The sequence below is a fragment of the Danio rerio genome, chromosome 23 (genome assembly GCF_052040795.2).
Source record: "Danio rerio strain M-AB ecotype USA chromosome 23, GRCz13ab, whole genome shotgun sequence".
Lineage (NCBI taxonomy): Eukaryota > Metazoa > Chordata > Actinopteri > Cypriniformes > Danionidae > Danio > Danio rerio.
Window position 1 is genome coordinate 43,261,125 of NC_141043.1, and position 17,692 is coordinate 43,278,816.

The 17,692-nt window shown below is 34.3% G+C and overlaps 3 protein-coding genes across 52 annotated transcripts in view; 1 reads left to right on the plus strand and 2 right to left on the minus strand.

Annotated features, from left to right (window-relative positions):
* Positions 1 to 7,120, plus strand: part of map7b (microtubule-associated protein 7b) — an 89,680-nt gene extending 82,560 nt beyond the window's left edge. For 23 of the 50 annotated variants that reach the window (XM_087307734.1, XM_087307736.1, XM_087307742.1 and 20 more), the window contains 2 exons: positions 1,355 to 1,572; positions 5,256 to 7,120. In XM_087307734.1, coding sequence (XP_087163860.1) covers positions 1,355 to 1,565 — 211 coding nt within the window. In that variant the 3' untranslated portion in view covers positions 1,566 to 1,572; positions 5,256 to 7,120. The remainder of the gene's footprint in view (positions 1 to 1,354; positions 1,573 to 5,255) is intronic. The other 27 variants (XR_015523931.1, XR_015523943.1, XR_015523947.1 and 24 more) reach the window with 2 other exon arrangements.
* Positions 7,121 to 9,021: 1,901 nt separating this feature from the next.
* LOC793148 (chemokine XC receptor 1-like) lies at positions 9,022 to 11,678 on the minus strand. The gene is given in 2 exon segments (NM_001442707.1): positions 9,022 to 10,452; positions 11,590 to 11,678. A coding segment is annotated over 1 exon segment (927 nt). The 5' UTR covers positions 10,445 to 10,452; positions 11,590 to 11,678; the 3' UTR covers positions 9,022 to 9,517.
* Positions 11,679 to 16,161: 4,483 nt separating this feature from the next.
* On the minus strand, positions 16,162 to 17,528 carry LOC793479 (chemokine XC receptor 1). The gene is made up of 2 exons (XM_087307792.1): positions 17,493 to 17,528; positions 16,162 to 17,338 (listed from the first exon to the last, which is right to left on the minus strand). Exon 2 carries the CDS (start codon positions 17,282 to 17,284, stop codon positions 16,337 to 16,339), a length of 948 nt encoding a protein of 315 aa, XP_087163918.1. The 5' UTR covers positions 17,285 to 17,338; positions 17,493 to 17,528; the 3' UTR covers positions 16,162 to 16,336.
* Positions 17,529 to 17,692: the final 164 nt, after the last annotated feature.

Below are 17,692 nucleotides of genomic sequence, written 5' to 3' on the forward strand. Positions count from 1 at the left end.
CTGTGCGTCATTTGTTTAACCCTTTAAGGTGACATGCTGATTGACAGGTGTGTGACGTGCGAGGCCAGCAATTACGACGTAGCTTTAAGTTAAGATGAACAATGTTTCCATAATTGTACTTTAAAGATAAAGGTCTAGGGCTCTGTATACAATGACTTTATCTTGCTGAAGTTTATAGCTGTTTTACTTTACTTTAAGACACATTAATGCCGCTCTGTTTATTTATTAATCTATATACATTTTTATTTGCAGGTAATTTAATTTGCATTAAAAAAATAATAATAATAATTAGTTTTAATAAAATATATGTCAAATTTAATTGTAGTTGGTTATAGCTCACAATTTAAAAAATAAAATAATCATGTTTAAATAATAATTCTTTTAAAAATGTAATATGATGTTCTCATAATGTAGTTATATTATTGTAAGTAGTAGTAGTAATTAAGTAATGTTTGATTCGGGTTTTTTTAAATATGATTTAAATTAAAATGTGTACTCCACATTTATTGTTGTCGTGTGCTTTTCTAGTGCTTATCCAGCTACTGAAATGTTCTTCATTCTAAAGTCACTGTGCAATATTGTCCAGTAAATAAATCTGTATAATGCCTAAAATGATCTGACTGTAATTACTCTCCTACCCCCTACTGGTGATAAGAGGAACACCACTTTTTTTTTTACTTTTGTAGATCGTTTATTATACCACTTGTGTACTGTTTACATGTTCATTTAGTAGACACCCTTATCCTACAACAATAAATGTTAAAAGGTATAAATGTTAAAAGATAATAATTAAAAAATAATAATCAAATACAGAGTTTAGAAATCTGAAATTACAACTTTGTATATACTATACGTACATATATATTTGTAATGCCCTATCTTTTATGTTATCAGGCAAGGATTTTTAACTGGGATGACTTTAAAATGCATATTTGTAAATGTAAATCTGGTAACGCATTAAAATAAGGGTCAGTTAGTTGATGTTAATTACTTACATTAACTAAATATGAACAATCTTGTGCATCATTTATGAATCATAATTCATTTACTAATGCATTATTAACATCCAACATTAGTTAGTGCACTGCGAGTTAACAATGAACAACTTTATATTCATAAACCAAAATTTAAAAAGATAAATATAGTGAGGGATGTATTGTTCATTGTTTGTTCATGTTAGTAAATGCATTAATTACCATTTAATTTTTATTGTATGTGTTAATAGTTTCTTTTTCTCTTGTAGCACGCGTCATTTATAAAATGAGTGTATATCTTATCTGCTTTTGGAAGGACATTACCAGTGTTTCTGATATGACAGTAAACCCAAAATGGTTTCTTTCTCTCTCATTGCAAGCATGTCTGCACTACTCCGAGAAAACGGCACTATTAACGAGGCCTTCGAGCAGGTCATAGAGGTTCCTCTGGCGAACAAACTGTCCCGTCAAGATGGAGATGGAGAAGAGCTGGACAGAGAGGAGGAGGAGAGGAAACGTCCCTTTTTGGCCTTCAGAGAGAATGGCAGCACACATAACGTGAGCGAACTGAATGAGGAGCCGACGCTGTAGAGTTCAGGTCAGTCCAGACACAACTAAAAATACAAATATTATTAATAATTCAATGTTATAGTAAAATTCACAGTTGGAATATTATGAATATTCCACACATATTTGAACAGCGTGGGTCCTTTAAATGATGATGTGTATGTGTGTCCATTTTTAAGTAAACATAGACTATATATTTTGGTTCATATAAACCCTAGTGGTGTAACGGATCACAACTCTCACGGTTTAGATCACACTATGGTTTTAGAGTCACCCTTTTTTTTGGATCAGCAAAAAAGGTATAAGACATGTCAATTGCTTTCCATTTATTACAAAAAAACATTACTGCAAGAAACTTTTGCTCATATGTGACACAGATCAGATCTGTTTCATGACCGTGTAAACGCGAAAAAAAAAACACATGGATATTCGGAGATCTGTTTTTGGCCTTTTTCATATGTGGAAATAAATCAGATATAAATCAGATATGTCACAATGCGACTATCATCAGGGTTCCTGCAGGGTCTTAAAACGTCTTAATGTCTTAAATCTCAAAATCCAAATTTAAGGCCTTAAAAAGTCTTAAATTTACTGAAATATTGTGTTGTTGGTCTTAATTGTTTTTTTTACATGTCTTAATTTCCCTTGTTCATGTATTGCTTCCAAAATCTGGACAAAACCCATACAATCACCAACAATTCATCTTATCTAAACTTTTTATTTAAAAAAAGGTAATTTTTTTAACTCTATCTATCTATCTATCTATCTATCTATCTATCTATCTATCTATCTATCTATCTATCTATCTATCTATCTATCTATCTATCTATCTATCTATCTATCTATCTATCTATCTATAATAGTTTAATTATTTTCCTTACAATAACATTTTTTTAAACGTCCTTCATGTATTTACATGAATTTACACGAGGATCCTGACCTGAACAGAATGTTGTGCTTAGATTTAATTTATTATAGTTTTTGAAACTTTTAAAACATTTGTTCTTTTTCATTTTACAGAAAGTTTATCTTGGAAAAATGTATGGATGCAAGTAGAGGTTGCTTGTTTTTACACAATATTTAAAATATTTAGCTAATCAATGAATTATTAAATATTAGATGTTTTATTTTTAATATTTTATTGTATTCTTAAATGTATACAAATTATTATTATTATTATTATTTTTTTACAAATTTTTTTTTGATTGGGCAAATAAAACTATTTTTCATCTAGGCCATTTGAAAAATTCCTTAGCCTTTAGCCCTTTATGGGTCTAAAATTTCATTCATAATGGTCTTAAAAATGTCTTAAGTCTCAAATTTACCTCTGTGAAACCTGCAGTAACCCTTATCATGTAAACAGGCAGATCAGATTTATTGAGGCATTTCATATTGTACATCGTTAAACTTGCGACAATGTGGTACTTCTCTGCGGTTTAATAGCGTAGAAGAAAGAGTGTGTGTGGAGACGCCACAACAACAGAGGAAACATGGGTGAGGAAAGTAAAAATATGGGTAACAATTAAGCCCACATGGAATCTGCCCAGATTTGTAGTCCACCAATGAGTCTATTTACTTGTGTAAATATGTGTACATTTATGTTTATTTAGTTTTTAAATTAGAGTAATAATATTGACTAATATGAATGTGTTCATTTAATTTATGTACAAAACAGTTTGTCTTTTAGTAGATATATTATATTATAGACTTGTTTTGTTTACCAAATAAGTGGATCTAATTAGATTTGCATTGTAAACATTAAATAAACATAATTATTTCTTTCAAAATTTTATTGAATTTATAAAGTTTTTAGTTATACTCCCAAAATCATTCCGCATAAATCCTCCGCTAAATTTCTCTGCAGAAATAGCAAAAATTGTCTGCAGGTTCTGTCTGAAAAGAACAACAGGCAACAAATCGGAATTGGGCATCAAGACCTGACAGTGTAAACGGGGCCTTATAGAACTTCATGTTTTATTAATACATGTATGATTTTTTGAAGAACTATTGTGACTTTTTTTATAGTTGTTTATCGCCACCTTTTGTTTAAACAATGTAATTGCTACAACAGCATCAGGATAAACAATGATTTTAATCTTTATCATAAACTTCAGTGTTCATATCTGAACTGTAAACTGTTATCCCAGTACTTCTGTTGTTTGATTCTTTGTAACTGATTGAAAAGGGTGAAAACTGAATCTCTCTCAATCAAACGCAGATCGAAGGAATATTTAACATGCAAATCATCGTCATTTATTATTTGTTGCATGGGTGATTGAATTGAGATCCCGATCTTTTAATGTTTAATTGTACAGCTTTACATGGAATGCATTATTACAGGCTGAACAAGTAGTGACGGAAAACACCTTCAATAACCTAAGAAGGCATTTAGGTGCCTCCACTGCTTATTCCATCATCATTATATTTTTACAGGAAAGCCAAGATACTTTCACACATGTGATTTGAATGACGCAGAAAGAGAAGTCCTGTTGTCAATCCCAGTTGTAAGAGCAACAAATGATAACTTGACTTCTAGTTGATCATTTAGAAAAAGGGCAGAAGGTCGATTTTTTTTTTCTTTCTTTTTTTCTGATGAATTATCTGTTGAACTGCATCCTAATCATCACAAATTCTGCAGAAGACCTGCACGGACCCAAGATTCTCATAGAAATCAGTCAAGTTTGGTGAAGGAAAAATCATGGTTTGGGGTTACATTCTGCAGAGTGGATGGCAACATCAACAGCCTGAGGTATCAAGACATTTGTTCTACCTATTACATTACAAACCACAGGAGAGGGTAAATTCTTCAGCAGGATAGTGCTCATCTCATACTTCAGCCTCCACATCAAAGTTTCTGAAAGCAAAGAAGGTCAAGGTATTCCAGGATTGGCCAGCCCAGTCACCAGACATAAAAAGTATTGAGCATGTCTTTGTTAAGATGGAGACATTGAAGATGAATCTAAAGAATCTTGATGAACTCTGGGAGTCCTGCAAGATCGCTTTCTTTGCCATTCCAGATGACTTTATTAATAAGTGATTTGAGTCATTGCAGAGATGTATGGATGCAGTCCTCCAAGCTCATGATGGAGTCAGACACAATATTCATTCTGTCTCCACAGCAGCATGACTTTATAATCTATACTGGACATTATTACTTTTAAGAGACTAGATTTTCGTCTAAGCAAAGTCAGACCTTACTGTCCTAATGAAATAATTGCAAATCAAGGCATGATCAGATTTTATTGTGGTAAAATAACCAATCTAAATAAAAAATCTAGAGGCCTTTGCCTTTCATATAAACCACTTCTGATACCAAATGATTAACTAAAAGTCAAGTTATTATTTGTTGTGAATAGGCGATAAGAATTTTGTCAGGTAGTGTGTGAATGTTACAAATTTAGTGGGTTGTGTTCCATACAGTTAATCCATTAAACCACTAGTAAACAGTAATAATCATTAAAATAAGAGTGTGTTAATCTCTTATTAATATTAAGATACTACAGTTAAATTCTGAAGTGTTGCAAGAAAAATAATTTCAATTAAATGTAATATTTATATAGTTCCCTTGATGGTTGTCTTAACCATATTCACTAGGGTGTACTAATAATTCTTATTTGTATTAAACATTTTAATTAGCTTTGAAATAGTATGAAATTAATGTTTGACAGAATATAATAATAATTTCTTCATTATTTTTTTCTTTTTCCATAATAGATGTATGAATATTTATAATGGTGGAAGTGCAACAAGCAACATAAGGAAGAGAAATACTAAGAAAATGAAGTACTTCTCTTCGTCTGAATCCAACTCAACCTAAAATGGCAAACCAAACAAAACGTCTCTCGGCCGTTCTCTTGACTTCCGGTTATCATTTTCCCCCAAAACTGAAGTGGTTCGCTCCAGAAACCACATCTTCCATCACTGGGGGAGAAACCACTGAAGCCACATCTAATACTTGAAGAGAAATGTGCCCTCTTTCGCGGAAGCTCTTGCGAAGTGCTGACCGTAAGGAATGTGTGACTATCGAGAAAATGATGTATGTCATGTGGGCGTCACTTTACAGCAAAATCCTGTCTTTTTGCTCCCGTTAAGCCAGCAGTTTGAGTTGGCTGAACTCTCTGCTTAGTTTTATAATTGCTGTTTAAATGAAGAGAGCTATTTTTCTTCCCTCTTTGTAAAGCTTGAACGGATTATTGCCTCTATGCATTTATGCATCTTTGGTCGCTCGGCTCATTCCACCCCAGTATACGCAGTTCGAGATGATTTGTTTTTGTCTAATAAGTTTGGGTTGTTTGAATCTCAAAAAAAAATCCATCATATATTTAACACAAAATTAAATGGAATACATGCATGTTATTTATGTTAAAATAAAGCTTATTTTCCTCAATTAATCATAATTATTATGGCCTAAAATGTAGATACTGTGTAAATTGTGAAGTGTATATATGGAAAGTTACCAAATGTTCTACTGCCTTTTAATGTAATGCTGATTTAAAAAAGAAAACACCCTTTTCCATTAGATTTTGTGTTGAAATATATATAATTTCTTGGAGATTCACCCAACTTATGGTTTTCTAGCCGTGTTGTTTTTGTGTAGCATTAATCACAGACATCCGAAAACAACTTCTATCATAGGAACACGTGTATATGCGAAGTAATGTCTATTTCATCAGTAAATCCCAAACTAATCATTGAAAATCAAGAGAGTTTTCAAAAGCTATAATAATAAAATTATGCAGAATCTCTTTAAATCTGAAATGCTGCTACCTTTTGTCTTTCCTCTGCCTTATCAGATGAAGTGAAGTTTGGAGGGTTAGTGTGTTTAAGGGCTGATTTGTCGTTTTTGATTTTGGAGATGTCCTCCTAACACATTGCTGCGTCATTTAACCATTTCTATAACAGCTCCATGAATGCCAACATTAATTAGTCATATGGAAAACCAAGTATCCTGTGTTGGTACCAAGTATACTATATAGCAATGTTTCCCAGCCCTGTTCCTAAAGGCACACTAGTGGTACATATTTTAGATGTCTCCCTTATCTGATCTGGTTTTTGAGATGTTCTGAGGAGTTGGTTTAAGGTGTGTTTGATGGGGAAGAGGTTGAAAATGTGTACTGTTGGTGTGCCTTTGGGAACAGGGTTGGGAAACCCTTCTATAAAGGACATGTTAGAAAGCTATTTATTAGTATTGGACTGTCTCTGTTTTTGTTGTGATCAGTTTCGCTGAATGTACCTTGCAAAAAAAGTAAGAAGCAGCAGGGATCAATGACATATCTCCAAGGAAGAAATTGTAAATCTTGATATGCAAACTCTACATAAACATTGCACAGAATCTCATGTATGATGGCGGGTGAGGGTTTAAAACAAGCACAACTTGTTTACTGAGACGTCAGGGCAGATTTCTCAGTCCAGACTTGTTTGTATAGAGCACTTCTGGTGTTGCACCCATGTGTCCTTTACCCTACCAACAGCACTGAGTACCACTTTAAAAATAACAAGAACGATGCATTTTCTCCCGAACAAGTCAGTCTATATGCATGTACAAATGATGAAAATCAATTAAACTTTTTATCTGGAAACCACTTGGACTGGTTTGTTTTTTAATGTACACACTCACTTCGTCTTTGTCCCTTATTTATCAGGGGCCGCCACAGCAGAATGAACCGACAACTATTCCAGCATTTGTTTTATGCAGCGGATGCCCTTCCAGCCGCAACCCAATAATGAGAAACACCCATACACTCTTGCAGTCAGACACATACACCATGGCCAATTTAGCTTATTCAATTCACCTATAGCGCATGTCTTAAGACTGTGGGGGAAACCAGAGCACCCAGAGAAAACCACACCAACATGGGGAGAGCATCCAAACTCCAAACAAATGTCTACTGGCCCAGCCGGGGCTCGAACCAGCAACATTCTTGCTGTATAGCGACAGTGCAACCCCTACAATTAGTTTCTTTTACTACATGAAAGTGAGTGAATCCATTGCCTTAAAATCAACAAGCTGACTTTACTTTAAAAAGTGAATAAATCTGTTGTAACTTAACAGTTAAGTTGATTTATTTATTTTTTTAAATTTGCACATAATTTATTTACTTAATTTTAATCCAATGCGTTTCCTCACTTTAAAGTTTTTCAGTGCATGTGTTTGTTACGAATGAACTTTTCATTGTGGTGCGTGTGTTTGACATTTAGCTGGCCTAGTTTATACTTTCATAACTGGAACAATTTGATGTTTAGATCTGCCAGCGTGTGTGGTTGCACTACGAAGTTTAATTCTTTTTTTTACCCTTCTCTAACAGGGTTCTTAAAGTTTATAGTGTTTATAAAGGTTTTCTTTTTATGAAGCAAAAATAAATAATTTAAATTTTTTTTCTAATAAATTTGGGTTACTCGAATGTCATGCAATGCATCTGAAAAATAGCCATAATATTCATTCATTCATTTTTTCCTTTTTTAATCTGACGTCGCCACAGCGGAATGAACCACCAATTTATCCAACATATGTTTTACGCAGCTGATGCCCTTCCAGCTGCCACTCATCACTGGGAAACACCCATACACTCCCATTCACACACATGCACTACAGACTACTTAGCTTACCCAATTCACCTGTAGCGCATGTTTTTGGACTTGTGGGGGAAACTGGAGCACCCGGAGCAAACCCACACCAACACATGGAGAACATGCAAACTCCATACAGAAACACCAACTGACCCAGCCGATGTTCGAACGAGCGACCTTCTTGCTGTGAGGCCACAGCGCTACCCACTGCACCACAAGTTATTTTATTTTAATTCTGTCTTCTACTTCTGTAAAAGACCTGTCTTTTGCTGGTATCAGCTCATGGCACGTCATTTCATCACCATTTGATACCATAAAACACATTCTCATTATAAAACAGTCCATAAAACTTTAAAAAGAAATACGTATTTATTTTATGACACTTCAGATCATTCATATTGAGCAGAGGTTTTGTTTCTGGATCCTTCAGCAAAATCTGTGAAAACGTCAATATCTGGAGGCTTCAACACCTATCTGAAGACTCCAACACAGGGGTGTCCAAACTCAGTCCTGGAGGGCCGGTGTCCTGCATATTTTAGTTCCAACCCCAATTAGACACACCTGAACCAGCAACTCAAGCTCTTTCTAGGTATACAAAAACTTCAGTGCAGGTGTGTTAAAGAGTGTTGGAGCTAAACAATGCAGGACACCGGCCCTCCAGGACTGAGTTTGGACACCTCTGCTTCAACACCTAATTTTTCAAAATTTAATTCTTATTTGTTTTCCTCTCTGCCCTGCTGGGCATTTTTTCTCTAATGGATTTCCCTTTGAAGAAGGCCAGTTTTCTCTGGTAGCTTTTCTGCACCGTCTGTAGTTCCCCTTTTCTGCGCAGAAGAACTGAAGCAGTTAAATGCACATACTTAGAGACCTCCATAGGCCCCTACATGTTTTCATAAATGGTTACACAGGAAATCAGAAGCGAGAGACGCACGTTATTTTTATTGTTTCTGATGCATATTTCTTGTCGGAGATGTCTTCTTTTGCAAAATGCTTCGTTAAACACATCTTCACAAAAAGCAGAGTTATATACAAAGAATATGCGAAATATTTCCAATAAAGATAATTCTAATGAGAAATGAAAATTAATTCTATTTTCTTACTATTTCTATAGCGCTTTTACAACTGAATCTGTGTCCGTCAGGTTTTCACAGTTCAGTTCAGTGTGGTTTAATTTTCCCTGCTGAAAGTCCAAACACTGAAGAGCAAATAAATCGATGCGCAGTTCCACAAGTCTCAAAACACAGCACAAGCCAGTGGCTACAGTGGTGAGCGCCAAAATTTATTCAAAATAACATCTTTAGTGTCACTTTAAATGCATTTGATGTCTCTTAAAGCAAACATCTTACCGACTGCACACCAAAAACAGAATATGAATTGCAAAATTGTTTTCAGGATGGATCAGAATTGTTTTATTTTAAACATATTTTCTTGGGTAATGTTCGTAAATGTTTCTGGAATCTTTCTCCAATTAAAGTATAAAGCACTGGGTTTAGGCAGCAGTGTGAAAACGCCAATAGACGGCAAGCATAAAAGGCATAGTCAAGATGAATGGAGACACTACAGATTAAGAATGGCGGCAAAGCGTAATCCTGTAAAGTTTTCAAGAGCATAACAATGTTGTATGGAGCCCAGCCGATGAAGAACGCTATGCCTATGCAAAATATAAGATTGATAGTTTTCCGTCGACGTCTCGATTGAGATTGGGTTATTACCTGAAACATTCTGGCATGGCAAAATCCCATGATGCAAAACGCCATCAAGAAGAAAATGTTTTGTGAGTAAACGGCGACATGTTTTACTTTTATACTGTCAAATTCACAGTAAAGGTTATCATCATGTATTAAGACTTTGCTGCGAAGTGAGACTGACAGCGCAGCTGTTCCACTTAGAATCCAAATGATAAATGGCGCAACTGAAAAACATCTGTGTTTCTTCCAGTCGGACAGAGGATGAACCACTGCCATGTAGCGCTGAATGGTCATTAGAGTTAAGAACAACACGCTGCTGTAAAAGCCCACGTAGAACAGAAACTTGACCGCTTTACAGCCAATCTCTCCAAACGTCCAACCATGGATGAAGTACGAAGCCCAGAAAGGAAGTCCAAAAGTGAAGAGCAGATCTGACAGAGCTAAATTGAGGATCAGGAGGTTGATCAGGGATTTAAGCTTCTCATACAGCACCAGGATGACCAGAACCAACGTGTTACCAACGCAGCTAAACACAACCAGAAGAGCAAAAAAGAGTGGAATAACAATGGATCCGAGTTTGATGACCGCATCTTTCCGGCAGAGTTCATCTTCTGGCTCATCATCGAGAGTTGTGTACTCTTCAGTCATGATGTTTTCTGCATAACAAAGATTACATTTGTTATTGAACTGATTTTCGTTATAATTATGCACCTACAAAGCTCAGCATAATTAAGAACACCCCATTTTGAAAATGAATATTTTTCTTGATTTCTCAGTGAATATAGGCAGTGTATTTTTTAAACAGTTATACTTATTAAAATAATATTTTAGTCACCAAACATGTTTAGAAATTAAAAGATAATTCAATTAAGTTCAACAAAATAAAAAAATATATATATAAAACCTACAAAGTTTCAACTAAATCTTTCCATTGTTTTGCTTCTCCTGATTTTTCCTCTTTTTTTTAAATTTGTATTTAATGTTTTTCTATAACATAAATTTGGCTGTACTAGTTTTTGGATCGTAAGTTATTTTGTTAGATGATGTTCCAGATTTGGCTTCAGTACTGACTAATCTTATGTATATGCACAAATATCATATTGTATAGCTTCCTATCAAAAATATTAATTTAAAAGAGATTTATATTTAAGAGATACATTTTGTTTCTATATAAAAATTTAGAATTTATAAATTTTTACCATTAGAGACTGGATATATTCACTCGCTGTTGCCAAACAGTGTATTATATCGGATTGACACCTAGTGGTTGAGCTAGGTATTGTAGTCCAAATTCAAAATATTGAAGAGGTCATCCAACGATGCAGGTTGCCAGATTGATGTCACGTGTGAGCATGCCTGATGACCAAGCCTTACAATGTAAGCTGCTCAACTTGTGTGTAAGCTTTTAATATTTAAATTATTTACTAATTTAATTGCTAATTATTGGCTGTCTCTTTTCAGAGGCTGCTACTGTCCTTATGAGGTCACATTTTTTGTTCCGTATATTGAGGCAGCCTTCATGACTGAAATCAAATACAGTTTTCCACCAAATATAATTGGGTAAACAGGCAGTGGGCGGAGTTAAACAGACCAAAACAAAAACATTCTGACACTGAATGTAACTTTTCAAATAATAGTCTTTAGCATTGTTTTTCAGAAAAACAAGTATGTTCACTTACTATGCTATTTTTATGCTTTACAAGAGTCGAACTTGCATTAGAGTTAATGGTTTAATTTGAATAATTTATTAAATGATAAATAATTCAATTAAATGAAAAATAATTCATTCTTACCTTAAATTAGTCAGTTATTGTGGTAGAGTATGACATCAAACTGCTGGTGAACAGAAACAAGTTGGTTGAGATTTGCAAGACAAATCAGCAAAATAAATTTTGGAAAGGGACTTTAAGTATTTTGGGAGGGTTTAATTATACCTCAGCTTCCTGTTTCATTTGGAAACATGAACTGAAAATGTCACTTTTTATTGTTGCTGTTCTTTAGTAAGACATTTTAAGGTAGTGGCCAAAGTTTCAAAGCGGTTGGTTTACATGAAATGGTTTAGTCTGAAGTAGGACAGTGGGTGGAATTTATTGGATGCAAAGTCAGCTCTTGTAGGATGTACTGTCAGTAATGACACAATTGGTGCTATATGTTCTTTTAACCAACCCTGCTGTTTTTTCTTGTTATTTATCAAATGCAGATACAACGCCATCTTGTGCTGACGGAAGTGACTTGAACACACCTGATTTAGTTTTTACGAGTTGGATTATGATCCTTATTATGACGATGTCAACTTAAAAGTGTGGAACATCCGAGCAGGACTTTAATTTTAATCTTACTAATGCTGATGTTTTTTCTAAAGTGATTAAAGGCCTCCAACAGCTGGCTGTCCAGATGAAGGCCAAGACTCTTTCAGCCACAGCAGAAGTTGATCATTCAAATCTGTGATGTTTATATAATTGCATATTTACAATGTCTTTAATTAACTGAAGTCCCCCTAAAAGGCTGGTCGTCCACAAAAGAAAGTGAAGAATCTCAACTGACAATTGGTTTAGCAGTGCAGCTGGAGTTCATTCCCTTTAAGGTCAGTACCTCCATATATAATTTCTTGATGTTTGAGAATTTTGACTGAAAGCTCAGACTAGAGGTCTGCATTCCCGTGGCTTTACCACGAGAGCTGCGGGACTCGAGCAGATTTCACGGGAATATGTTTCCGAATAAAACATGGTAGCGATCGATAACGGGAGTGGGCAGTCTAACAATATAGTAGGGTTTTTACAATACTGGAATTCGATACCAGTCAGTACTGATATTTTAAGAACAGGCATTTCCCGTTAACATTTGAGCGTGTTCCTAAACGGCGCTGATTTGCCAATGTGTTCATGTGCTCGACAAGAAATGACTGTGATTGGCCATAAAGGTCATCAGTTCACTGAACTCACTGCTCTTTACTGAGTGTAAACATAGATATAGGGACGCTGGAGCATTTTAAAGCCACCATTTATTAGCGGATTGCTATTGCTAATATTATACGTCAGCTTATAGACGTGACTTTGAAACACTCCGGTGTCCCTGTATCTGTGGTTACATTCGGTAAACAGCTGTGAGTTTGGTGAACTGATGACCTTCATGGCCAATCACAGTCATTTCTGTTGAGCACTGGTGAACACAATGGCAAGTTAGCGATGTTTAAGAATGTGTTCAAATGTTGGTGGGAAATGGATGTTTTTAAAATTTCAATACTGATTGGTATCAAGTTCCACTATCGTGAAAACCCTTCTATGTAGCGTTCCCGAGTCACGATGTTATTTCGAAACAGCATATCTGATTTCCTCATTCTTATTGAGCACCGGTACAGCCAGTACTCACGACTGTTACATGAACGCATGACCAATGCTTTATGGACATGCTTTTTTCCAGCACCTGTGTTACTGGTGAAGTCATTCTGGAAATTTTCCAGATATTTACTGGTATCACATTCTGAAAGAGGCTGAAGACTAAAAATACAGCGGGAGCGGTTGGTTATGGAATAAAACCTCATGGGAGCGGGACTCTAAAAAAAGTCTGGTGCAGACCACTGGCTCAAACCTAACCTTCCTCAGCAAAAAGAGTCAAAATACTAGACCAAAAAGGAACATGTTGATAGACTGAGAACTGTCCCAAAGTTCACTTTAGTCATGAAAACTCATTTATTAATCAATTGTAAATCATCCGAAAAACGAAACCATTATTTACATACACTCAAGTGGATTTAAACTTTTCGCACGTTCTTTAGTTTAACACAAAACAAAATATTCTAAAGAATGTTGGAAAAAAGCATCCGTAGACATCTATATTAAAAAAAATAATAAATTGTTCCTATAGAAGTCAATGGCTTTTTTTTTTTAACATTCTTCAGTATATCTTTCTTTGTGTTCAACAGAAGAAAGGAACTCAAACAAGTTTGGAACAAGCGAAGAATGAGTATACAATTGCAGATTTTCCTTCAGATTATCCTTTTAAATTTTTTTTGGTGTCTGATGCAAAACATTGTTCATTGCTAAACTGTGGAAAGACTGAACCCAATTAGTGTGCAGAAGTCATTGAAAGTTGGAAGTGGAGTGTTATGGTGAGGTGGTGTTTACTGCAGCAGGATCTGAGTCTCTTACGGTAAATTTCTATTTAATTTCTATCGCTGTACCTAAAACATGTCAAATTGTGACTTTATAATTAAGGATTTTGTTTCATCTCTAGCATACATTTAAAGTGTAATAAAAAGTTAGTGACAAGAATGAGTATTGTTTTTGGTTTTTAGGACACATTTGAAAGGTTTTGATTCATTTCCAATGTTGGCTGCTGTATATACAGGCTACAAATATGCTGATATTGATATTAACCTGTTAAAAAGTCAAGGCCGATCTTAAATCTTCCATTTTCCTGTTTATGTAAGACCCTGATGATGCTGTGCTTCCTTCCACAGACCACATTTACACTTTGTCACGTGAAAGAATGTGTTTCACAGCACAAAAACAAAACTGTATAGACTGCATTTTTTTTCGCACAGACCGTTCTCATGCATTTACAGTAATCCTGAGTGGGAGTATCTGAGGTCACAAACACTTCATTTACAGTACACCAACTGTCATTTGAAACAGTCTTTACACAGAAATTGATTTGTAAATTCAGCATATTTAAGTACACCCCTCACAAATCTCTCTTGTAATTTCGTATTTTAATAAGAAGCTTTACAATATTATATTTGTGCATATACATTAGATTAGTCAGTACTGAAGGGAAATCTGGAGCTAATCTAAGAAAATAACTTAAGATAACAGTCCAAAAACTAATACAGCCACATTTACATGTTATAGAAAAATATTAAATACAAATTAAAAAAAGACAAAAAATCGAGAAAAGCAAATTTTGTAGGTGTTAGGTTTTTTTTTTTTGCAATATTTTGCCTGCATTTAATTGTATTATCTTACAATTTCTGAATGTGTTTGTTGATTAAAATATTATATTAGTATATTATAATATTATATATTATGTTTATTAAATCTGTTTTGTTTTAATGCACTAAAATATGTAGCCTATATTTACTGTGAAATGGAGAAAAATATTCATTTTCAAAATGGGGTGTACTCAATTATCTGAACACTATATATATATATATATATATATATATATATATATATATATATATATATATATATATATATATATATATATATATATTTAAAAAATAAAATATAATATAATATATATATATATATGTATTATATTTTATTATATTTTTTAAATATATATATATATATATATATATATGTATATATATGTGTATATATATATATATATATATATATATGTATATATATGTATATATATATATATATATATATATATATATATATATATATATATATATATATATATATATATATATATATATATGTGTGTGTATATATGTATATATATATATATATATATATATATATATATATATATATATATATATATATATATATATATATATTTATTTATTTATATATATATATATATATATATATATATATATATATATATATATTATTTATATATATATATATAGATCAGTACTCGCCAATCTGGCCGATCTCAGAAACCCATTGCAGGTGTTTGTTTATGAATTTACAAGCAGAGGAAGACGCATGTGTGCACTTGGGTTATACAGCACTACAACATGTGAGGAGGCAAATGATGCGTGGTAGCATAAGCGATCAATGCATACGCGTCACAGCAGCTATAATAAATACAGATGTGGTGCGACCTCTTTTACAGTTTATTGGCGAGACTCAGGCAAGTGATGATCTCTTTGTTGCAACTATTGATTATCCAGTATTTTGAGCTGCTGTGACGCGAGCGAAGCAAAAAGTTTTGTTCCAACACTAGTCAAACACACCTGAACAAGCTGATCAGTGTCTTCAAGATCACTAAAAATCTACAAGCAGGTGTGTTTGATTAGAGTTGGAGCTAAACTGTGCAGGACACTGGCCCTCCAGGACCGAGTTTGCCCATCCCTGGTCTAACCGTATGACCTGTCCTGGAAGTTCCACGAGTCTCCCGTGTAATATTTTCTGTAAAGCTGCTTCTGTCCACATTTAATGGTTATAAGAGACATGTTTAAAATTATATGCAGTAATAATAATAATGTATTGGATTATATGCAGCATCCTTTGTTTATTATTTTAGGTAGGACCTAAGGACGCCTCCACTTGAGTATCTAAAGCTAAATGTCTGAGTATCAGCTAAATGACTAAATGTAAATGTATCTAGAGTGGGCTTTAGTCAATGCAAAGTTACATAAAGCTTTAAGCATCAGAATCAGTACTCTGTATCGGCTGCAAAAATCCTGATCGGAGCATCCTTATTTAATGCCATGTATTCAGGCTGATGTGATTACACAGCTCAAATGTATTTTATACAAAACACATTCAAATATTTAGTTTTGTCACAAAACATTTAAGTCCCCAACTTTCAAGTCTCATGATCAAATTCTGGACACTTCACATTCAGTAACATTCGTTATTCATAGACATCAATATTTGAGAAGAACTTCCATGAACGTTTTCGTAAATGTTTGCAGAAATTTGCATCAGCAAAAATAAACAATGCTGGATTGACGCTACAGTGTGAGAAAGCAATCAGTCGGCAAATGTAATATGCGTAGTCGACTGTTTTGCTTACTTCACAGAGTGTAAATGGATATATATTCTGATCAGTCAGAGATCTCAGGAACATAGCAATGTTATATGGAGTCCAACCGAAAAATAGCAACAGTGCAATGAGAAATGTTAGTCTAACAGTTCTGTGTGTCTCACGATTGTGATATTTTGTTATCGCCCAACACATTCGGCCATAGCAAAACCACACAAATATAAATGCAATGAAGAAAAAAGCGTTCTGATAATAAGCAATGCCTGATTTGACTTTAATACTTTCATATTCACAGTATGTGTTGTCCAGATCTTTCAGGATTTTGCTATAATGTGCACCAACCAGCGCAGCCGTTCCACTCATCATCCAAATGATAATGGGAGCGACTGAAAAGCATCTGCATTTCTCCCAGTCGGACAAAGGATGAACCACTGCCATGTAGCGCTGAATGGTCATGAGAGTCAAGAACAACACACTGCTGTAAAAGCCCACGTAGAACAGAAACTTGACCGCTTTACAGCCAATCTCTCCAAACGTCCAACCATGGATGAAGTACGAAGCCCAGAATGGAAGACCAAAAGTGAACAGCAGATTTGATACCGATAAATGGATGATGAACACATTGGTCAGGGATTTCAGATTCTCGTAAAGCGCCAGGATGATCAAGACCAGGATGTTCCCAATGCAGCTCATCACAACCACTATAGAGAAAAACAGCGGAATAATAATGGATCCAAATTTGACCACGTCGTCTTTGCGGCACAACTGGTCCTCGTAGTAATCATCATAGTCATATGTTGTGTTCTCATCAGTCATTGTGTTCGGAAACAGATCAGATCTTTCCAGCTTTAGTTCTTTCCTCTTTGTACACTGAAATTTTACAATAAAACCAACAAAAAAAAATCCATGTAAAATCCACTCCAACAACAACAACTAGACTTAAATGTAGTCTCAGACTTTTCATTTAGGGACAAATACTTAAACCTTAACTTAGTCACATGAAGATATGTAAAACCATGCTTACCTGAACTCCAGATGATCTGAAGCACAAGGATGATCCAAAGTGCAAATTACTCACCAGTGCACATGACTACAAACCGTAGTAAAATATTAACTGGATTTTCATCACAGTCTATTGATTTGGTTAGATTTTTCTCAGGACATTCATATCATCTCGAATCACTGCGAGTTAAAAGATCGTACCTACTCAGTGCGCTAAAATGT

Excerpts from the sequence above, each read along its gene's own strand:
- LOC793479 (XM_087307792.1), bottom strand. The coding sequence starts at position 17,284 with ATGACTGATGAGAACACAACATATGACTATGATGATTACTACGAGGAC.